Source organism: Diaporthe batatas, assembly GCF_019321695.1.
Source record: "Diaporthe batatas strain CRI 302-4 chromosome Unknown Contig00003, whole genome shotgun sequence".
In the NCBI taxonomy this organism is placed as follows: Eukaryota; Fungi; Ascomycota; class Sordariomycetes; order Diaporthales; family Diaporthaceae; genus Diaporthe; species Diaporthe batatas.
In genome coordinates this window covers 3,796,744-3,819,834 of record NW_025408550.1, presented here as the reverse complement: position 1 = coordinate 3,819,834, position 23,091 = coordinate 3,796,744, and the positions used below count along the sequence as shown (strand labels likewise).

The window sequence follows — 23,091 nt, the reverse complement described above, 5'->3', positions numbered from 1 at the left end:
CCCACCCAAACACGGACCCGGAGCGGAGCGGAGCCAAGTCTGAGGTTCCCCTTTGGGAACATTCCATGCCGGCTTCCTATATGTGCTAAATCCTCATAGTATAAGTAGTGAATGTCATTGAAAACATCTAAACTCGCTCACATTCTAACTACGTACCATATGAGCTTGTCCTACAGTATCTCATATATAGGAGGCTGTCCATTACCTAGGTAGGAAATTATCCTATAAATCATTGATAGCTGCCACGCAAATATAGACAATTACGCAGTGAATCTGTACTAGACACTATAGAGCCGCAACACAGGCTATCGTAATATATCAAGCGGCAGGCTTGGCTCAAATCAAGGGAGTTATTTGCAAGCCCGATTTAAAATTACGACTACCGGAATAAACAAACAGAAGTTTCCAATCTGGGGCCAAAGGCGTGTTGCTCTGTTGTGACTTTAGAATAGGCTTTCCCAACGCAAAGATTGCAGATCAGGCTCTACCCATTGCTCATAGCCCCTGACCCAGCCCACATCCTCCCCTCGGGAGTCTTCTCATCATGTATGCTCAAATGCCACTTCTCCTTCCTGCTCCCGTCCTCGCGATTCGGCCCATACACCCTCTCCACCTGCCAGTCCAATTCCCGCGGTACCTCCCACGCCATCTCCGGGTCGCGCAGCATGAGCTTGACGACATGCCGCGCAGACGGCAGCGGTGCGCCGTCGGCATCCAGGTCAAACGGTGTCCGCGCATGCATCAGGCACAGATTGTTGATGAACGCTATGTCGCCGTGCTCACAGGGCAGCGGGAGTGCGTTCTCCAGGGCGATCTCTTCGACCAGCGCCATGGCCTCTAGGCGCCGAGACGACACGGTAGGCAGGCTTGGGTTGGCACCTGTGTTACGGAAGCCGGTGATCGGCAGGCGCGAGTATTGGAAGATGAGGCGGTCACCGGCGGCGTTCAGACTAGTGGTCATGTTAGTCCCGCTACCGATGCTAAAGTATTTGTTCCAAACATTGTAAAAGGTGATGTTTTACACAAGTGGGGTGCCGTCTGTGTGGTAGTCCATGGAGCTGTGGCAGAGTCAGATTTCATGTTGGTTGGAAATAGCAGATAGAACACAGAACGCCGGGCTCACTTTGAATAGACCCATTTCTCTCCGAGCTCTTTGAGGAGATCAGGTCGCGAGGCTGCGATGATGTTATAGACCTGAGACGAGCTGGCTATCAAGGTCTTCCCACCGTTCCTTGAGACATCTAGGTTGAACAAGGTAAGAATATCCCCAAGATCAGTGTGAAATGCCTACGGGCCGAAGTCAGTGCTGGCTTGGTGCTCTTTTTCCGAACCATGGGAAGTCTTACCAGGCGCCCGTTGGTGAATGCCGGTCGAAGTTGCTGGTCCTCGGCCCCGGGCCGAGTGTCCTCGCTGATTACATGACCTGCAAAGAAGTCAGCGAAGCTATCACAAGCCTCAGTAACTCCTCCGTTTACTTATTCTTACAAGTCACCAACTCGCGTTTGATATCCTGGAAGCCTCGCGTTGGAGCAACGTGTGAAGAGACGCCCCCGAACACCAGCACATTCTCTTTGTCCGTGAATTCTTTCGTACGCAGCCCTCTCAGCACTGCGAAACCCCGGCCCTCGTGACAGTCGCGCGATATGCCCCTCAGCCTAGCCCTGAGCTCTTGTGGCAAAGGGAAAGATTGAGGACTCAGCGCCTCGGGCCCGAGTCCGAGGCCTGTTCTCCGTTAGTTGTCTTCTGGAGCATCGATCAATTGTTAGCAGATGACTCGCCTCACCCTGGAAAAGTCGCAAGGCTTTGATAATAGAGTCATGGTCTTGCTCGGAAAGAACATATATCCATCTGTCTTGTTTCTGGGCCATGTCTGAGCCACTCCAGACTCGCTCGCTTGTGTATCGGGACGGCCATCCTGGGAGAAGCTCCTCAGCTTGGCCGTCAATTGTCTGCTGACAAGATGGAGTGCCTTTGAACAAATTCGCAGAGTCGTAGTCCAGGCCGTGTGCCTGCATTGACACTACGGAGGCCATATTTAATGCTTGATGGATGGAATGGCTACCTAGGCAGGGTCACTGGAAGGGAAACATGTTCATGTTGTCTGCTTTTATGTCCCAACTCAGCCTGACTGAAATCATGTTAGTCAGTAGCTGACCTCCGCAATGGACAATGAGGCTCTGCCCCCCACGCCCAACCCCTCTCTTCTCAACGCGGTCAGCTGTTTGACTGTCCAACAATTTGTCCAATTGATTATGCAGCTTGTTTTAACATCTCCGATGCATAAATCACGGTCCAACGACAAGACTGCCTTCCAAGCCTTGGCTTACCGGTGTAAAGAAGGTGAGTAAAGCCGACCTCACAGGCCTTTAACCCACCCTCCATCCTACGGAGGGATCTCCATTCTGTCCCACAGTTCTTGAAGCATCCCATATTGGATGGTTCACCGGTCAAAATAAGTGGCTTGATCGCATCCCGGCGTAGTAAGCAAGTTGCATGAAACACACGAGGCTACGTGGTAGAGGACGAGAGAAAATCCTCCTCACGGAAATCGTCAATCTCCCCGGCTGTATAGGGGATGTCGCCTTGCCAGTCTGGTGCAAAGAGTTGGTTACACCAATAAAGCTCATTTTCGTACATTGAAGCTTCGCTCCAGTTAGCGAACGTCGTTTCTGAATGCGTTCCATGGTTAGTCCACTTCGTTCTTGCAGGATGGGAATTTAGAGGTGGGCCTAATCAATGACTAACTTTGCTGACGCATCTTTTGCTGGATGTTTCTCATGTAGTTGAGTTGATCTTGTGTCATTCCGTGGTAGCTTCTCCCGACATTTCCGTCCTCCGACTCCCCGAAGGCTATCGAGAAGGGGACCGATCCGGCACAGGCAAAGTGAAAGTAGGCCAGAATGGTTTTGCATGCATGTATGTAAGACTGTGTCAGTGTTCCTCCGCGATTACCTGGCTGGTTATCGAATTAGCTCCAGAGAGGCAATGTCGGTACTGAATAGAGACCACCTGGGTGGGTGGTGCGAATAAAAACACCTAGCTACTAACCTTCAGGCCTTTCCGCCCAGCTTGGATAGCCATGTCTTTCTGAATAAGCGCCATGTTATACAACATGATGAACAATGCTAGATATATTTCCAGCCAATTCTCTCGTTTGCACTGCTCAATCTTTTCTTTCAGTCGTGCGAGGAACCGGGTACAGATAGGACGGATAAGATGGCGGATAACAAGGTCATCCAGCTGAGAGTCCATCATCGGTGTCACGGGCGTGAAGCCATTGTATGGATGGCCAACCTCGTTCACATGCTCCATCCCCAGCATGACGCCGCCACTAATTACGCGGAACTGCTCCTCAATCAAGCGGGACGCGACCCAAAAGTCCAAGGCGTCTGAAACTAGTCCGCTCTGTGGAAGAAACCCGTTAGAAAAACCATGGGACACGGAAGAGCACCTGGGAGTATAGTACCGACCTGACCGAAAGGAACGAATAATAGAGCAGTCTGGAATGTCTCGTGCACAATAGGGTTTGAGTCGGCCAAGAGTGTCTCGATATAAACTGGACGAACGACCTTAAAATATCGAAGCAGCTCCTGGCGTGCATCTTCCAGGTCGCTGATGAAGATTGGAGGCATCTCCATGAATCTAAATTGGCCAGACGAATCCGTCCAAAAATAGGCCAGCCTATCCTTAGGCTCTGGTCGAAAGCGGGAGACTTTGAGGCGGAGTGCGTCGTCGTAACCCTCCCCAAAGAATTGCGTGAGGAACAGAAAATGCTCGGATTTATCCATCTGTTCTTCACGCAGAATTCTGTGCTTTTCGCTAAACCAAATCGAGAGATCGTCGCGTGTCGTCGGACCTACCAAGATTTTGTCAGCCCCTGGAGAATAATCCTCTCCCTCAACATGTGCATGCCCGCAGTGACGAGTGGCAAATCCTGACTTACCGTTCCGATGCAAACGAAGTTCGAGAAGAGACACTCGTAAGCACGGATTATATTGAACTTTTGTCACATGCTTCAAGTAGGAATTGAGCACCAAGGTTTTGCAACGGGCACAAGGCTCATATAGGCCGACCGGGTCGTCTGGCCTGACACACTGCACCATGCCACAGGTAAGCCGAAATGCCAGTTTAGAACGGTGTGGACTGTGCTGACCCCTTTTCGTAGGGTTTTGCACTTTTCGCAGGCCCCCAGCTTCCTCGTATTGTTCGTTGCACGCTCTTCTTCGCTCGTGCGTGCCACGCGGGCGGTCTGATGGAGACCAAAAGTGTTCAAAGTACCGGCAATCTTTCCACGCGCGTCTTTCTTGATAATGGTTTTGGGTGACTAGTGGAAGTAGGGATTCAGCGTGGGGTACTGGTGGTGTAAGAAGACTTCTGTGAGGGCCTCCACTTACCCTATCAGTCTTCAACACGTCAAACCTTGAGGTCGGCCCTCGAGCCTTACCCTTGCGACGCTTGGTCATAGGACCACCCTTGGGCCTGCCTGCTGTGCCCAAAATTCTGTGGGACGTACCATGGTGATACTGCACAACCTGAAGTGATTTGTCCGCCTCGGCCGAGATTTTAGGATCCGTTGTCTCCCAAGAGGAATCATTCAGCGAAGCGCCGAACGTCGAACGAGCATGGAACGCCATTGTTACTCGAAGTGGGGGCTACAGACGATAAAGTGACGAAACGGCTGAATGTGGCGGAGAGAAAGGGGCCAATGCTCCTCGCTGATATGGCCAGCGTGTAGGATGGGACGTGGCTGGGATTGGAAGGTCTATATCGTCAAGTCTATAAGATGGACGCAATAAGTATTCTGCGGGTGTACGATCCGCCAACCGGTCTGGAGGATATCAGGTCATCAGCTAGGTTTAGAAAACGCTGCCCAAGGCGCCCAAGGCGTACTGGTCAAAGCTACCTAAGTACCCGGATAGGCGGTGATCACGTTCCAAGTACAATAGGGTAGCTTTGTGTAACGAATCCAAATGAGGAAGGATCTAGACACTGGGCTGTAACATAGCGCAGCGCAGAACATTGTGGATTATTCGTGACAAGCGCCACTTGTGTGAGGCGGTCAGGCGTGTCCACGGCGGATGAAAACCAACCAACGTATGAAGATGCAGTCCGGGAGCGGCCTCACCTGTGAGTACACCTTGTGAGGCTGACTACCTAGACTTAATTGGATAGGTTTTCAGAAGTCATCCCGGAATGACCGGGAGCCAAGGGCTTCTGCGGCTGCAATGGCGCTCAGCTTCCCACGTTGACCAAAAGGCAGCTTCAACGTTGACACTGCGATGGTTGGGCTCCCTCGCTTCCCGACTACCCAAAAGGGAAGTCGGGTTGTTCCAAGGTTGTTACTCTTTGCGGAACCTTGGGAAGTCGGGCGAGACCGTGTTCGGCATACGACAAGACATTCGGAGGCTTGGTTAGGTATTATAAAAAGTGCTGTGGGCCCTGCCCCTTGGTTTCGATCAGGCCGCAAGGCAGAATAAAATGTCCATGGCAGCGCTCTTTCCATCATTTGCTTCTCCCGAACCGATATTCTGGACAGTCTGGCCCAATCCCATTGGCGCGACGCTGCTCCTGTCTTGCCCTACTGCTGTGTAACGGCAATCCCATCACCTCACGCCACACACAAGAGTAGGGCGACCTGCCAAAAAGCCCGCACTAATGAATGGGTGGAGAACCGAGCAAGCTAGACGCGTCCTCAAGGGCCATCACGATTCGAGCAGCCGAGAAGCACGACTTAGACGCCATCACGGATATTGTCAGGGCCGGCTTCCCAGACGATCCGGGTTGTGATTACAAATATCCACACCGCGGCAAGTACTCTGCTGATTTCTGGGAATGGACGAGGAAGGAATACGAGGAATATATCGAACAACCCAACAAGTTCGCCGTACTAGTCGCAACCTGCCCTGTGGCTGCTGACGCGTCAGGCTCGGGCGCAGACCAGAGCCGGGCAGACTTGGACAGACCAATTGCATACGCAGTCTGGGACATATCTGTGAACACCCAGCGCGCCGGCGGAGGTGAGACTGCTCGCCTCCCCGTCTGGACGTCTGACATCCAGGTCCACTTGCTGACAGGCATGTTGACCAGATCGTGGCATCAGTGAGCGACGCGATGCGAACCCGGGCCACATGAGAGCCTATTCCGAGACACTGTCTGCAGCTTTCACGAAATATTTCAGCATATATGGCAACGAGCAGCTCAGCCTGGAATGGCTCATCACCCATCCTAGCTTCCGGCGTCGTGGGGCCGGCACCAAATTGTGCAAATGGGGCGAGGAGGAAGCCGTCAGGCGAGGGGGTTGGGCCCTGACCGTCATGGCGAGTCCAATGGGGAATCTGCTCTACGCACACCTGGGATTTAGGCTTGTTGGGACCGTGACTGCTGGGATGGATGATGAAGAAGAGACGGTGGACATCGACGTGATGTCAAGAGAGGACCTCTGTGTAACGGCCCGGCCCGCCTGACTGCCCGGAGATGGACCGGAGGAGCCGGGGAGGGGGGCGGGGGCGTCCTTGCGAACTTCACACGTCGAGGCCCCATCTCGAGAACCCACACAACCAAGTCCCAGTTACAAATTTCACCAACATGCAGTCACAAACAATTCCTTCGTGATTCCGACGTATGATTCTATGGATGGGCTGACTACCTAGGTCGTTGACCAAGCAGACCAGGCTTGCAGGTCAGCATGCAGCAGATCCTCCCCGAACGCCCCGCAGGAAAGGCCGCCTCTAGTCCACAATCGGAAGTCGGGACATGCTCACTTAGCTCGCTATGGTGAGGGCGTGGCTTGTCGCTCGGCGGGTGAGCAGCAAATTATGGGTAGACCGCCTTCACGACGAGGTCTTGGGGTGATGAAAACAGGAGGGGACCATGTTCTTCTCCGCCATATTGTCAAGTAGACCCCTGCTCGTGCAAGGCTACCTAGGTTCCCGTGTTCCACGTGCCATGAGGAACGGCCAACTATGTCCTTCTGGGCAGTCGGAAGAAGAATGCAAGGCTCAATCACAGTGTTGAGTCACTCATACAGGGCTGCCCAGAGATGCTGCGCGCCCATCATTCGCCGGGCGTGGCCACATTGGAGGGCGGCTATCGCTGTCGCGGATGACCTCGAAGCTTGAGGATTGTATGATGGCATGCAGTCATGTATATATGCTGTGGGAGAGCATGTAATGTGGCCTCTGCGACGCACTGAGAGTTGCTTTGCTCAAGGTGTAATAGGTCCTGCCACAGACTTCAAATATTTGGCGCCGATATTGATCCACCTGGGCGTTGAGACGCGCAGTGAGGCCCGAGAAGATATCATTGCGAATGGTGTCGAGGCACAACAGCACCCACGTCATACCCACAGGGTTTGTTATACGAGCCTGGGGAAATTTATCGAGGCTTTCATCTCCGTCCCTTCAACGGCAGCCCAGCGCTGCTGAAACTGAGGAACAATGGCCGACGCGAGTCACAGCGAACAGACCCTGATGGGCGTTGGTGGTTGGAGTTCAGATTACACGGCACGAGAGACAACTAATGTCGACCGCACAAACCGACATGCACCACTGGCAACGTCATATTCTGCGCTACTGGATGAGCTTGTCAGACTCACGCCTGGCAGCATGCAGCAGCGTAATTCAACATCCGGCAGCCTCTCCGACCACGTACAGGCCGAGGGCCTGCAGAAGGAGTTGAGCATGCTGGAGCGTCATTTGGATCAAGATAAGGTGCCTGGGCAGTACGCACGGGAATCGAGGAAGCACGATAGGCGACAGAAACGGCGGAGCGATAAAGATAGAAAGGGGAAATAAGCTGGTGGGGAGGTGGTTGGATACAAAAGTTTATTCTCTTACTCGCATCTCCGATATGTAAAAGCGTAACTGCACAGATGCCGGAGGCCATGCATTGATTGTGTTGTGTTCTTTTGGGGGAGGGTGGGTGGGGGGGGTGTTGTAATACCATCTTTGCTATCTAGGTACCAAGGTAATTAATCCGGTGCAGCGAGGGAGGGCAGGAGTCCTTGTATGCCGACAGCAAAAGAGCTTTGCTATCAGTTCGAATTGCAATGACACAATGACTATATGGTACCGGGATTGCTGGCTTGTCGTGATTTGCATTTTGCTACCTAGGTATGTTGCGTCGCTTGAGAATTGGTATTGGCTGCCCAGGGACTGTATATGTAAGGGCATCCCGCAGCCTACCTAGGTGTTTAAACTGCCACACCACAAACAAATTCTGATATGCTACGTTGGAACTCTACTAGGGAGAAAATGTATCTGTGAATTTCCCTCCAATTCCATAGGATGAGGCACTTGGTAGATTCGGAGGTAGGGGGTTGAGAGGTGGGATCCCAGGGACAAAGAACTATTCTTTATGCTTTGGATGTCTATCAGTCTTCTCTGCATAGAGTGTGCTCCTATAACACCCATTCTCGATGGGAAACACTCTTGCGTGGGAAGCGAACCAAAGACGAGCAAGCCGCAGGGGCTCTGTCTGTTGATTGTTATGTATGTGAGTGGGCTATTGACAACATTGTGAAATGCCCAGCAGGTGGCATCGTTGCCGTCGAATCGGGGCAGTCTCCTGTGGCTGGGCACTGTTGTGTAGCATGGAGTCATGCAGGCCCAGCCGCTGCGTGTGGACTGCCCCTCACTCACGACCTCGGAAGCCACCTACTCATTACTGCCGGCTTAAGTAGGTACTAAGTACCTAGGTAGGTATATAGGCTGGGCACCTCCTACCCAGCCGTGTCCTCGGGATTCTGGATTCTGGGGTTGCCACATCTCCCTCCCAGTTCTGCCTGGGCCTTATACTCTGTCTGTCATGGCGGATCTGCCATGTCCGGGCAGTTGGCTGGTACTCGCCAAGTAAGCCGACGTCTGGGCTGCTTGGCCTCCGCCGGTCCGCAGCGGCTGACATTGCCAGTAGCAATCAGCAATCAGAAATCAGAAATCACAGCTCCATGTCACCGGACAAGGGGGCGTCGGGCAGTCGGGGCTGCGCATCCTTCCTCTGGCCCGCAGGTGTGGATGAAGTCATATCCCACCCAACCACCCCATCAAGAGGAGGGTGCGCTGGGACGGATTCGCCAGCTGTCATCCGACCCAGGGCGCGGGATGAGTGGAGTGGATAATAAGAGTACTGGGTACTGGGTACACGGTATAAAAATCTGGGGATCGGGCCTGGCGGTCAGGATGGATCTGGACCCACCTCCCGACCCCATCTTCAGCTGCTTGGTAGAGACGGAGTAACTGTTGAAAGATTTATGGAGAGCTGCGCCCGAGTTGCCGAGGCTTAAATCTGACCGTGATCTTCAGCACAGCACAGCAAGTCACCACCGAGCCGACTACCATTGTCCGTTCCGGAACAGGCCGAGTCATCACCCCAGACAGACAAAGAAAAGAAGAAGAAAGAAAGAAAGAAGAGAAGAGAAGAAAAAAGACAAGACCCCAGGTGACAGGGTCAAGGGCGCAGGTGCGACGTGGGGGTAAAGCTGCGGTCGGCACAAGATTAGGCTAAGCCGCAGCGCCATTGACTTGCACACCACCACAAAGTTAGCCGAGGCTCGGCCGTGACGTCGCAAACCCAAGGTCCGCCCTTTTATAATACCGCGGGAATTGTCAACCCGGCCCCCAGACTCGGATCGGCCAACACAAAAACGGAGACGACGACGACGACGACGACGACGACGACGAGAGCCAGGTGTATCAGCACAGAGGACATAGGACATAGGACAAAGGACATCCACCTCAGCACGCGCGGTTTCACATCCACAAGCTCGAGGACTAGGCGCATTCCGGGCAACGGGCGGACGGACGGACGGACCGACGGGGCTGGAACGAACTGCAGAACTGCAGAACCGCAGAACCGCACCAGAGAAGACACAAGGCCCCATACACCACACCCATCTCGACGACTGCCTCGCCAGCCATGGCCTCCAACGATAACCCCGCCGCCTCCATCAACCAGGCCATCCAGAACGCCGTCCCCGCCCAGATCGGACACAAGGTCCCGCACATCCCAGAGTCAAAGGACCAGGCAAAGGCCGAGGCAAAGGCCGCCGCCTCGGCAGGGCTCGCCCAGCTGCGCTCCCTCGCCGCTGGCGGCTTCGGTGGCCTCTGCGCCGTCGTCGTCGGCCACCCCTTCGACCTCGTCAAGGTCCGCCTGCAGACCGCCGACAAGGGCGTCTACTCGAGCGCCCTCGATGTCGTGCGCAAGAGTGTCGCGAGGGATGGCCTGAGGCGTGGCCTCTACGCCGGCGTCAGCGCCCCGCTCGTCGGCGTCACCCCGATGTGTACGATTTCTTTTTTTTCCCCCTTGTCCTCCTCCTCCTCTCCCGCCGTTGCTGACCGCCACCCCGTGCGCAGTCGCCGTGTCCTTCTGGGGCTACGACCTGGGCAAGACCATCGTCCGCAGCACCACCGCCCCCTCCGCCGACGGCTCCCTCTCCATCGCCCAGGTCTCCGCCGCCGGCTTCTTCTCCGCCATCCCCATGACCGCCATCACCGCCCCCTTCGAGCGCGTCAAGGTCATCCTGCAGGTCCAGGACCAGCGCCTCGCCCCCGGCGAGAAGCCCCGCTACAACGGCGGCCTGGACGTCGTGCGCCAGCTCTACCGCGAGGGCGGCGTGCGCTCCGTCTTCCGCGGCAGCGCCGCCACCCTCGCCCGCGACGGGCCCGGCAGCGCCGCCTACTTTGCCGCCTACGAGTACATCAAGCGCAAGCTGACGCCGCTCGACCCGGCCACCGGCAAGCCCAGCGGCCAGCTCAGCCTGACCGCCATCACCTGCGCCGGTGCCGCCGCCGGCGTCGCCATGTGGATCCCCGTCTTCCCCGTCGACACCGTCAAGTCGCGCCTGCAGACCTCCGAGGGCAACGTCACCGTCGGCGGCATCATCCGGGAGCTGTACGCAAAGGGCGGCATCCGGTCCTTCTTCCCCGGCTTCGGCCCCGCCCTGGCGAGGGCCGTCCCCGCCAACGCCGCCACCTTCCTCGGCGTGGAGCTGGCGCACCAGGCCATGAACAAGGCCTTCGGCTGAGGCACGGCTGTTTACGTGTTTGCGTGTGTGCGTGTGTGCGTGTGTGGACAAAAGCAAGGCGTCTTTGAATAGTTAACATCGTCACGGGCCGTCTCAACGGCGCGCATTGGTCCAGTCATAGTTCCGGCCTAGAAAGGATGCATGGTGATGATGATGACGACGACGACGACGATGGGCCGTCTCGGGTCTCTTTGAAGCGTTTGGTGGTTACCCACTGGTTTTTACAAGCATTTAGAGTCGGCAGGCACATGCCTGAGTTTCTTGTCCCTTTATAAAATACCTAGACAAATATCTAGAATATACGCGAATACACTCTGCGTTAAACAGTCCTCCACACCTACCATATACTAGTCAAGGTACTTCCCCCCACACCGGACACAGACGTCGCCCGTGATATCCCTCCTCACAACCTCAGCCTCGTCCGCCTTGCCCGCCGGGAGAAGCACCTTATTGACCAGGACGTCAATGTTGATGCACCGTGACCGACACACCCCGCAGCACCGTGATATCCCCGGCTCCCCGATCGCGAGCCCGGAGGCGCCACACACGGCGACCCGGTGCCCGTTCTCGCAGATGCAGTCGAGCTGGCGACCGATCGCGCCCTCGCCGCCCATGGCCCCGTCGTGCGACTGGTCTCGGGCGCCGGGGATGGGCCCGAACCTGGTCCTGCCGTCATCGCAGATCTCGCACGTCTGCCCCTCCACGAACGGCCGGAAGATGTCCCTGACCCGGTCGCGCCGCGCCTGCGCGAGCGCGTCCATGGCCTCTTGTGCTGCCCTTCCGGGGCTGATCGTGCCGTCACCCGCCTCCGGGGGGTATGCATAGTGCGTGATCCCGGGCACGCCAGGCCCGCCGCCGTACATCCACTCCCACAGCCTGGCCTCGGTGGTGAGGTTGTCCACGTTTTGGGGGCTGTCTTCCGTTCCCAGCGTCCCGCCGAGGCTGGGGTCCAGGAAGTCCTCGGGCCGCAGTGGCCTCTGCTGCTGCTGCTGCTGCTGTGGCGGCGGCGGCGGCGGCTGCTGTCCCATCCGCCGGGCGCCGCCCTCCGTGTACGCGAACATGACGCGGCTGCGGTGACTGTGCCAGCCGCCACGCTCGGGCTTCTGTGTCAGCTGCGTGGTGGCGAGCACCGCCGTCGAACCGCCACCTGGCGAGATGGTGAGGCCCCAGATGCGCATTCGGTGCGGGTGGACGTCCGGACCCACGTACCCGTCGCCCTCGTCCATTTCATCGTCCGAGGACTCCTCCGACCCGACGTCATCATCGCCGTCGGGTCCTGCGTTTGCGGCTTCCGCGCCGTCGTCGGGCTCGATTCCGTCCTCCCCGTCCTCCCCATCGTCGCCGAAGATGCCCACTCGGCCCGCTAACCCCTGAGGAAGTTTAGAGCAGATCTTCTGCTGGATCTCTGCCACCCATTGTGGCTCACCGGTTTGGTCACCAGGCTTGTTCAAATTCGACTCCCACCAGGCGGGGTTTGTAGCTGTCGCAGAGAGACGAACGGCGGTGTAGGAAGGCACTAACGAAGGGCTGACGGTCTGGAGACCTGGAGGATGGACAACCAGGCCGGTGATGGGATTTGTAATCAGCTCGTGGCTCGGAAGCGAGGTATCGCATTGGTCGGTGGAGTGTTCGGACTTTGGCCTGTTCGGGTTGCTGCGCGTAATGTCGACCTCGAAGGGCTGGGCGATGAGTGGTGTGGCGATATAGCCACGGCAGAGTTTCGTGCTGGAAACATCCCACACCATGTTCTCAAATTCCAGGAAGGCATCCGGGCCCAGGTGAACGCAGCGGCCATCCAAATCGCTGGGATCGACGGTAATTTTCGGCTGCTCGCTGGGCTTCCAACTTGGGGCGTTGAGGGTGATCCTCCGAAACCCAACGTAGTTCCTTTCCATGTATGATAACACACACGTCCATGTGTCTTTCGCTCGAAGCCATGGGCTCCAACGTATACAGTAGCTAGATGCTCCAGGGACATAGTCTGGATCGTTGACCTGCGCCCATCATTAGTTCAACCCCCTAGGCACGTGTATGTTCTCAACTCACATCCTGCTGTCGATGGGGCACCTCGACTTCGAACCTGCTGATCTCATGGACATTCCAGACCGCCTCCTCCAGACCATCTTCCTTGGTTGTCCGGTATTCAGTCCCAACAGACAGTACCACAATCTCTCTCAGGTCATTCATATAGCCAAGCAAGGCTTTTCCTGGCCCAACCTCCTGGCTCCAGGAGAAGGCCTTGATGAATTCGCCGTAACCGTAATCCTCTTGTCCAGGAACGACGAAATTCTCGCCCACGGCCCACAGCACTACCCAGCTGGCCAGGTCCCTAGCTGCCCCCTTGCCCTTGGCAGCCACGCTCCTCAAGGGCCGAACCGTGCTACCAAAGGGCAGCGCACAGCCTTCGCCGTAGACAGACAGGCCGCCACACCCAGTCAGCACGGCCAGCACGGGGCGCCGGTTGCGGCCCAGCCCGCTGGGTGACCACTCGATCGCGACGACGTGGTTCATGCTGGTGCCGGTGGAGCCGATCAGGCCGACGCCGGCTCCCGGGTGGTGGTTGACCTCGTGGAAGGGGACGACGGCGCCGCTCTCCATGTACTCGGCCTCCTGCTCGGCGTCCTTGGGCATGGCCTCCAGGATGTGCGTGACGTCGCGATCGAGGTGGTCGCGCACATTGGTGTGCAGGAGCGGCATCTGCTTGCCTGCGGCCTCCCACACGTGCGCGTTGAGGTCGGCGCTCAGGTATGGCCACGACACGGGGAAGTGCCGCATGCCGTCGAAGAACTGGCGCCGCGGGTCGGACGTGTCGAGCGGGTCAATGTTGGCGCGCGTCGCTGCCTGGTGCGTGTCGTCCCCGGCGCCCATGTCTGGCTTGTCAGGGCCGTTCATCTGGCCAGCGGCGGCAGCCTCGATGTCGTCGTCCTCTGAGTCGTCCTCGAGCCGATCCTCGTCGTCGTCTTCTCCTTCGCCATACTGCTTTGGGAGACGTGATGAGAGATATCCGTCCTGCACCTGCAAGTCTTGGGCGTCATCTTCGCCCATGGACTCGTCCTCATCTTCGGCCTCGTCCCCGTCATTTGGGTCCAGGATAGGGAACTCTGGCAGGAAAACAACCAGTGAGTCATCAGCTGCGACTGCCAGTTCTGCATCGCAGGACCATGCTATTGCCCTGTGGTTGAGCGGTTTTGAATTAAGATTGAGGCCGCGAAGCGGTAGTATCTGCGGATCGGCGTTAGACCCGATGGCGTGTCGCATTCAATGAAAGCGGGACCTACTTTTGAGTCTTTCATTTCGAGCGATTGGCTGAGCTCAATTATGTGTCGTTGAAACCAGGCTCGCTTCGTCGTCTCAGGTAATTCCAGAATGAACGAATGGGAGCAGTGTACGGTTGGTGTAGTGTTTGGGCATGGTACATTGAGTTGGTGTACGATGGGTTGAAGGAGTGAAGTTTTTCAATGGTTGCGCTCCCCAGTCGACGACACTAGATTTCGTGTCTCACTGGCCTCCTAAAACCACCCACACCCCAAATACATCCACTGGTATAGTTGCTGCGCAACAAATAACCTACAAACCATTTTCACAGTGGTGATGACAAATTTTGATGCTTCTGATTCTCGAGAATTGCCATCACTGAAGCCATCGCCCTCACTCCACCAACCTCCAAAATAGACTGCGACACTTCTCACGGAGGGTCGGCACACAAAGTGAATACCTTGGGTTTGCCGCATGTGGGGGCCAAGACCAGATTGAAAGATAAAATTATGAAATTCAATCGCTTGATGGAGGGATATATCATCTACCGTGCTACCTGGTTGACTTTTCCAGAAATGAGCCCAGGCCCCAGATTGAGATGCAGCCTCCAACAACAACAGCCCCAAGAAGCTTTTTGGCCCACCAGTTCTCGTTTGTCAACGGCTTAGCAGACTTCACCCTGTTGTTGCTAGCCTCGCGCCTCTTTTCTTCTTCTGTCACACTTTTCTGTGGACCCTTGCCCTCGTCCTCACCAACCCTCCTCCTTAGCTCTGCTATGTGCTTGCTGAGTGCCAACAGGTCCTCCTCGAGTGTGTTGTTCTTCGTGCCGTCAACCTCTACATTCTGTACATTGCCGAAAAAGTCCGTTACCAGCCTTGCCTTGGCTGCCGATTCTCCGCCTGGGAATAAGTCGTACCGCACGCCAGCGTGAGAGTGTATTTTCTCATACGTATAGCTGTCGAAGAGGTTGCCCAGTGTCTTCTTACTGCTGAGGTCCCGCACCTCGCCTTCGAGGAACTCGAGGTTGTAATACGTATACCTATCGATGACGGCCACGCCGACGTCATTGTCTGCATGGTGGGAATACGAAGACTGGTCAAGCTCGGAAGAGCCGGTGGCAATGATATTTGGAGAGTACAGCTTAGTGTACATTGTGTTTGCTTGGCAGGTATCGATCATGAAGAGGATCTCGTGGTATCTGCAATATGAGCCTGTGTTAGCCTTTTGTTGCGACGTCAGGGCCGTGACAAGACGTGGCCGTACCTCTTCTTCTCCCACATCTGCTCGAAGGCGTCCGCTAGGTCGAAAGCGCCAATCTCCTCGGCATCCTGAAATTTCAGAAACTCGTTTCCGCCATGGCCCGTCATGTAGACCAGGATGTTGCTTCGATCATCCGTCAGGAGCCGCTTGCTCCTGGGCGTCTCCTCGCCGACGCGATCCGTCAGCAGGCGGATGAAATTCTCGACGGTAACCTCGTATCCCCTGTAATCGACCTCGATGTTGTCGCCATACAGGTCGACTGCGCGGTCGGCATTGGAGTAGACGGTGCCGGGGAATGCGTTTCGCGGGTTGCAGGCCATGTCGTCGGGCAGCATGAGAATGATCTGGGAGTCTGGTATGCCCAGGCGCTTGACGGTGCGGTATATGGAAAGGACGTTGGCTAGGTGGCGGTAGTTGAACCAGAAGCGTGACGTGCAGACGAGGACGGCCCAGTTGCTGGTGTGCTCTGCGGAAACGAGGGCGGCGCTCAGGAGGGCCGCGGCCAGCAACGCCGGTAGCTGGAGGATGTTGAAGAGCTTCATGGTGACGGTGATGGAAGCACCTCAGCTCGATGCCTGCAGTAGGGGCAGACGTTGACGAGGCAGAGGTGCAGGCGGGGGAAAGAATGTAGACTTGGGTTTTAAGGAGAGGCGAGAATCATAATGCATGTGTTAGAGTCTCGGTTGACACCCTTGCAGCACCAGGGTCCACTATAGCTGAGAAAGCGACACTACTTAAGTACTTAGATAGGGTGGTCTAAAGTAATAAATATAAAAAAAGTTAAAAATATTAATTTACTCACCCTACCCCTTCTATTAACTATCTCTATTTTAAAGTTTTAAATTTAAACTTTTAAAAAATTATATTTTTTATTTTTTATTAATTTTTTTATTAATTGTTTTTATTAATTTTTTTTATTAATTATTATTAATTATTTTTATTAATTTTTTTATTAATTTATTAATTTTTTATTTATTTTTATTTAATTTTTTTATTTAATCTTTTTATTTATTTATTTTTTACTTTTTTTTTATTTATTCTTTCTTTCTTTTTCTTTTTCTTTCTTTCTTTCTATCTTTCTTTCTTTTTTCTTTCTTTTTTTTTTTTATTTATTTAATTTTTATATTATATTTTTAAATTTTTTAAATTTCTTTTATTTTTATAATTATATTTTTATAATTATTATAATTAATAATAATTAAATATATTAATATAAATTATATTATTTTAATTTTTATAAAATTTATAATTAAAAATAATTTTATATAAAAATAAAAATATTAAATTATAATTTAAAATTAATATTTTATATAATTAAAAATTAAATTATTATTATATTATTATTAATTTATTAAATATAATTTTTAATATAAAATAATAATTTAAAATATTTTTAAAATAAAAATAAATTTAATAAACTTAATTTATTTATTTAAAATATAATAATTATTATTAAAAATTAAATTAATTAAAATTCTTTAAATAACTTTAAATTTTATTATAATATAAATAAAGTTTATTTTTAAAATATTATAAACATTTATAAATTTAATATAATATAATTATAAAATTTACTTTAAAATTAATTTATATTTATTTAATTTAAAAATATTAATTATTTATTATTTAAAAATTAATTTTAATAAAAATAAAATTAATATTTTAATAAAAATAAAATAAATTAATAGCTTAATAAATTCCTAGTAAATTTACTAAGTATTTTAATATAATAAATTTATTATAAATTTATAATAGATTAATAAATACTATAAATTTACTATAAATTTATAATAAAACAATAAATTTACTATAAATTTATAATAAAATATATTAATTACCTTTTAATAATAATTTATTTTATATAAGCTAGTAATTTAATAAGTAGGTTTAATTATTATAAAAATATAAAATATTATAATAATAAGTAAATAATTATATTAATATAAAGTAAGAATATAAATAATATAAAGTAGTATTATTAATAATAATATTATAATAATATTAATATTATATATAAATTTATAATAAATATATATAATTTATTAATTAATTTAAAGTTTAAAACTATATATCTTTTATATTATAATATATTACTTATTATAATTAATTTAAATTTAATTTATTATTTATTTAATTAATTTATCTAATAATATATATAATATATATTATATATTAATATTAAAATATTATAACTTTAATAGTTAATTTAAGTTAATTATAATTTAATTAATATAAAAAATAAATAAAATAATATTAATATATATAAAGAATTAACTCTTTTATTAATAATTATATAAATTAAATAAATTAATATTATTATTAACTTTTAAATAATCTTTATAACTTTATTAATTATAATATTAATAATAAATTTAATTTTAATATTATTTAAAATAAAGATTTTAATAATACTATAATAAGTTATATAATTAATAAGTTTAATAATTTAATAATATAATATATTCTTATAATTAAAACTAAAAATAATAAAGTATTTAACTTTTAAGTAATAAAAATATATTTTAATTAAGTTTACTACCTTTATAATAATAAATAATAATAATATTAAAGTTACTATATTTATAAAAGATATTATAAAAATAAAGTAAATAAAAGTTTATTTAAATTATTAATTTTATTAACTACCTTTATTTTATTAATAATTATAATAATATTTTAATAAGCTTAATTAAGATTTATATATTTAAGTTTTACTATTAATAAAAAGATAAGATTAATTTAATAACTATTAATAATAGTATAGTTCTTAATTTAAGTTAATTAATTATTATAATAAGTAATAATAATAACTATAATAATATTAAATTTAATAATTATTATAGTATTAAATTTACTTATAAAAAAGTAATAATTTAAAAGAAATACTTTTTTATAATAGTAAAAGAGTAGTAATATTAATTTTATTTAAATATTTAAATATAATAATAATATAATTAAAAGTAATAAAAGGGTTAAAAGTTTAATTAAAAGTAAACTTAAAAGATTTCTTATAAATAAAACCTTTATTCTTATTATTCTTAATAAAGTTAATAGTTATATAATATTTATAATTAATAAATATTAATTATAAATAAGCTATAATTTAACTTAAAGTCTTTAACTTATTTAAATTTATAATAATATTAATCTTATAAATAAAGTTAATAATAGCTTATTTTTTAAAAATTTAACTATTTAAATATTAAAGTAAAAAGTAAGGTTATTAATTAAATATACTATTATAATAATAATATATTAAAAATATTAACCTTTTAATAATTATATTAACTTAAACTTTATTATAAATAAATTAATTATATTTATTTTAATATATAATAAATATTATATAAATTAAATAATAATATTATTTATATAATAAAGTACCTTAATAATATAGGTTTAAAAAAGCTATATATAAATAGATTTAAAGGTTTTAAAAAGAATCTAATAGTTATAAATTTATTTATTTTTTATTAGTTAGTAAAATTATTTAATATTTATTAACTTAATTAATTATTAAAGTATAACTTTTAATTATAATATAATAAGTTATTATAATTAACTTAAATAAAAATAAATAAAATATTAAAAGGTTTAAACTTATATTTAAATAATAGATTAATTAATTAAAAAAGTAGAAAAAAACATATAAAATAAAAATATTAAATTATATAATATAATTTAAAAGTTTATTATATTCTTTATTAATAAGTATTTATTAAAATATAATATAATTATTTTAATAATAAATAAGTAAGTTATTATATTAGTTTAATATAATATATATTTATAAAGTAATATTAGTTTCTTTATTATATAGATATATTATTTAATAATATTTATTAAATAATAGTTTCTCTTTTATATAAATTAACTATTTAATAATAATACTTTATTATATAGTTATATTAAAATAAATAATATTTAAATTTTAATTTATAAAATATAATATAATATAAAAGTTTAATATAATAAAGTATTTATTAAAATAAAGTTATAGTTAACTTTAATATTTATAATTAAATATAATATAGTAATAAAGGGGTAGTTTAATAAATAATAATAAAGTATTTAAAAATAATAGTAATAAAAATATTAATAATAATATAAAGTTATAAATTAATAATAATAAAAGTAATATAATAAAATTAAATTTAAATAAAATAAAGGTTTAATATATTATAAGTAAGTTAAATTATATAAAAATAAATAATAACTATTTTTATAATAAATTTATAATAAATTAATATATAACTTTATTTATTTTAATATAACTTATAATATTTTAAAGTTAACTTTATTATAATATACTTTTATAATAAATTTATTAAAACTTATTTTATTTAAAACTTTTACTATTTATAATATATCCTTATAATTTAATTTAATTTTAATATATTTATATTAATATATTTTAAAGTATAATAAAATTTTATTTTTTATTATTTAATTATTTATATTAATATAAATTAATATCTTTAAGTTTTTAATTTTAATAATAATAATTTATTATTAATTATAATTCTTATTTATTATTATAATTTATTTATATAAATATATTTAATTTTAAAACTTTAAATTAACTTTTATATTTAAATATTTTATTAATATTTAAATATTATAATAATTAAAATAATCTATTTATTTAATTAAATATTTTATAATTATTTATTTTATTTTATTCTTTAATCTCTCCTTTAAATTATATAACTAACTTTATAATACTTAAATACTTTTAATTTTTTTATTATTTTAATTTTAACTTTCTTTTTAATAATTTATTTTATTTATATAATTAATTATTAATAAAAACTTAATATAAGTTATAATATAAATATTATTAAATATATATTTATATTAAATAGTATTTTAAATTAATATATTAGTTTATTAATTTTAATTTTAATTAAAATAAATTAATATATTATTTTAAATATTTATAAAAGGTTTATTTAAAAGATAATATTTTATTTTAAATTAAAGTATATTTAATTATTAATATTAAGTTAAACTTAATAATACTTTTTGTTATAATATTCTTTAATAAATATTTAAGTTTTAATAAAGGAAATTAAAGCTTTTTTAATATATTTTTAAACTTAATAATAAATACTTTAATAATAATAATAATATTTAATATATTAAAGTTATATAAAATTTAATTTATAAAATATTTAGTTATTTTATTATATATATTATTTAAATTAAATTATAATATTAATATAATATTTATTTATTTTAATTAAAGTTTATAATAGTTTATATATATATAATTACTTTAATTATATAGTTTTAATTTTAATTAATTATTAATTTAAAAGTATTATATAATAAAAGAAAAACTTTATATTAATAGATTTTAAAGTTCTTTTAAAATATAAATAGAAACTTTTATTATAATTAAAGATTATTTATTATAAGATTCTTTAATTATTTAAATATAATATTTAAGAAGAATTTAAATTTAATTTCTAATAATATATATTAAATTATTTAAAATAATAAATAATATTTTAAAGAATTTATTTATTATTATTATAAATATATTAAAAAAGAGTTATTAATAATTTTATAATATTTATTTTATTAATATTTTTAATAAATAAGTAATAAAGTTTATAATAATTATATAAAATAATATTAATAATAAAAGAATTAATTATATTTTTTAATAATATATAGTTATTATTTTAATTTTTATAAATTAAATAATATTAAATATATTTTTCTATTTATTATTAATATTTAAAAATAATATATTAATTTTAAAGGTTATAATAAATATAAATTATTTAAAATAATACTTTAAGTTATATATTTTAATAATTAAAGTTTTATTAATTTATATAAAATATATAATTATTTTTATTATTATATTTTTAAAGAGAAGTTTATTATTTTTTAATTTAAATAAAATAATAACTTTTTTAAAGTCTTTAAATTAAATAATAATTTTATTTAATTTTTATAATATTTATAATTTTAAATAATAATTTTAAAAATTATTATTAACTTTAATTTTATTATAATATATATTTATTAAAAGGGTTTTACTTTATATAAAGTTTTATAGTATTAATATAAATAAATAAATAATAGTAATAGTTAGATTTTAAAAACTAAAATACTTTAAAAGGAGTATTTTAAATATTTAATATATAGTTAATAAGGCTATATATTAATATTAATATTTTATTTTTTAAGGGAGTAAGTAATTTAAAAGAAAAACTTGTTTTTTTATTTATTTAATTAAGTAAGTAATCTTTAAAAATAAGATGTTACTTTCTAATTATTTAGTTAAATAAGTAATTTAAAAATACTATTACTTTTAAAATTTAATTTTAAAAGTATAGCTATCTTTTATTAATATAAATAGATATTATTTTTCTACTTTATATTAATTTAAAGCTTTTATATTTAGTTACTTTTTAATAAGTAAATTTAAATTTTCTTTTAATAACTTTTTAAAATCCTTTTAAAGTACTCTTAAAAATACTTTTAAAATTAAGGTTTAAATTATATACTTTTTTAATTTATTTTAAAGTATTAAATTAAATTATAATTATATTTAAGAAGAAGTATCCTTATAAATTTAATAAAGAGGTTAAGAAGTATAAAGGGTAAGTTTTAAAACTTTATTTTAATACTTTTCTTTAATATTTATTATTTTAATATTACTTTTTAAAAGATTCTATTATTTACTATATTTATTTAATTATAAAGTATTAAATAATTTTAAAATCTTTAAAGTTAAAAATATTAAAGAAATATACTATTAAAAGAAAAATAAGGTTTATAATATAATTATTAAATATAATATTTTTATTTAAGTTATATTAATAGTACTATTTTAATAAATCTATTAGAAACTATTTTAATAATAATTTAAATAAAAATAATTATTATACTTACTATAATTAAAGTAGTAATATTTATATAAAGATTTTAATATTTTAATTTTAATTATTTATTATTTATATACTTTTAAAAGAATTAAAAGAGTATAATATTTTAATATTTATATTTTAAATTAAATTATTTTAATATAAAAGACTAACTATAAGTTTTATATTAATAATATATATAATTACCTTTTATATATACTTATTAAAATAGTAATTTTAAATCTATAATTATTTTAACTTTTTATAAAATCTATTAAAATATATTAATAAAAATATTACTCTTTTAAGTATTTTAATTAAATAGTAAATATTTAAATATTATAATTAAAATAATAATTTTAAAAAAGTAACTTTAAGAAGGTAATTTTACTAACCTTTAGGATATTAATTTAGATATTAATATTAATAAAAAGTTATTAAAATTAATTAAAAAAACAATTTAAAAATTTTAAAATAATTTTATAACTTAATTTCTATTTTAATATATTTTTAAAAATAAATTAGTTAAGAAATTAATTTTAAAGCTTATTATTTAAAGGTTTATTTAAAATTTAAATTTAAGTTAATAAAATTAAATAATATTTTAATTAAAATATTATTTTAAAAAAGTAACTATAATAGTTTATTATTTTAAATAATATCTTAAAATAA

At 41.5% G+C, this 23,091-nt stretch overlaps 5 protein-coding genes across 5 annotated transcripts; 2 read left to right on the top strand and 3 right to left on the bottom strand.

Annotated features, from left to right (window-relative positions):
* Window positions 1–484: 484 nt before the first annotated feature.
* KVR01_002487 (uncharacterized protein) lies at window positions 485–4,634 on the bottom strand (the record flags this gene model as incomplete). The annotated part of the gene is made up of 15 exons (XM_044787105.1): window positions 485–950; window positions 1,023–1,058; window positions 1,124–1,287; window positions 1,347–1,423; window positions 1,486–1,722; window positions 1,784–2,020; window positions 2,328–2,508; window positions 2,544–2,701; window positions 2,746–2,956; window positions 3,049–3,405; window positions 3,471–3,856; window positions 3,944–4,094; window positions 4,154–4,324; window positions 4,395–4,483; window positions 4,514–4,634. The coding sequence occupies 15 exons, from the start codon at window positions 4,632–4,634 to the stop codon at window positions 485–487; spliced, it is 3,042 nt and encodes a 1,013-aa protein (XP_044647502.1).
* Window positions 4,635–5,480: 846 nt separating this feature from the next.
* KVR01_002839 (uncharacterized protein) lies at window positions 5,481–6,593 on the top strand. Its single transcript, XM_044790153.1, has 2 exons — window positions 5,481–6,017; window positions 6,088–6,593. Exons 1-2 carry the CDS (start codon window positions 5,660–5,662, stop codon window positions 6,462–6,464), a joined length of 735 nt encoding a protein of 244 aa, XP_044647854.1. The 5' UTR covers window positions 5,481–5,659; the 3' UTR covers window positions 6,465–6,593.
* Window positions 6,594–9,912: 3,319 nt separating this feature from the next.
* Window positions 9,913–11,020, top strand: KVR01_003740 (uncharacterized protein; the record flags this gene model as incomplete). Its single annotated transcript, XM_044786225.1, has 2 exons — window positions 9,913–10,276; window positions 10,350–11,020. 2 exons carry the CDS (start codon window positions 9,913–9,915, stop codon window positions 11,018–11,020), a joined length of 1,035 nt encoding a protein of 344 aa, XP_044648755.1.
* A 347-nt stretch (window positions 11,021–11,367) lies between these two features.
* Window positions 11,368–14,313, bottom strand: KVR01_003099 (uncharacterized protein; the record flags this gene model as incomplete). The annotated part of the gene is made up of 3 exons (XM_044794995.1): window positions 11,368–13,014; window positions 13,067–14,242; window positions 14,299–14,313. 3 exons carry the CDS (start codon window positions 14,311–14,313, stop codon window positions 11,368–11,370), a joined length of 2,838 nt encoding a protein of 945 aa, XP_044648114.1.
* A 458-nt stretch (window positions 14,314–14,771) lies between these two features.
* KVR01_002007 (GPI-anchor transamidase) lies at window positions 14,772–16,218 on the bottom strand. The gene is made up of 2 exons (XM_044793197.1): window positions 15,539–16,218; window positions 14,772–15,473 (listed from the first exon to the last, which is right to left on the bottom strand). The coding sequence occupies exons 1-2, from the start codon at window positions 16,075–16,077 to the stop codon at window positions 14,828–14,830; spliced, it is 1,185 nt and encodes a 394-aa protein (XP_044647022.1). The 5' UTR covers window positions 16,078–16,218; the 3' UTR covers window positions 14,772–14,827.
* Between the last annotated feature and the right edge of the window lie 6,873 nt (window positions 16,219–23,091).

Coding starts and splice junctions, on each gene's coding strand:
- KVR01_002839 (XM_044790153.1), top strand. CDS start 5,660: ATGGGTGGAGAACCGAGCAAGCTAGACGCGTCCTCAAGGGCCATCACG. Junction 6,018..6,087: donor CACCCAGCGCGCCGGCGGAG/GTGAGACTGCTC, acceptor CATGTTGACCAG/ATCGTGGCATCAGTGAGCGA.
- KVR01_002007 (XM_044793197.1), bottom strand. CDS start 16,077: ATGAAGCTCTTCAACATCCTCCAGCTACCGGCGTTGCTGGCCGCGGCC. Junction 15,474..15,538: donor CAGATGTGGGAGAAGAAGAG/GTACGGCCACGT, acceptor CTCATATTGCAG/ATACCACGAGATCCTCTTCA.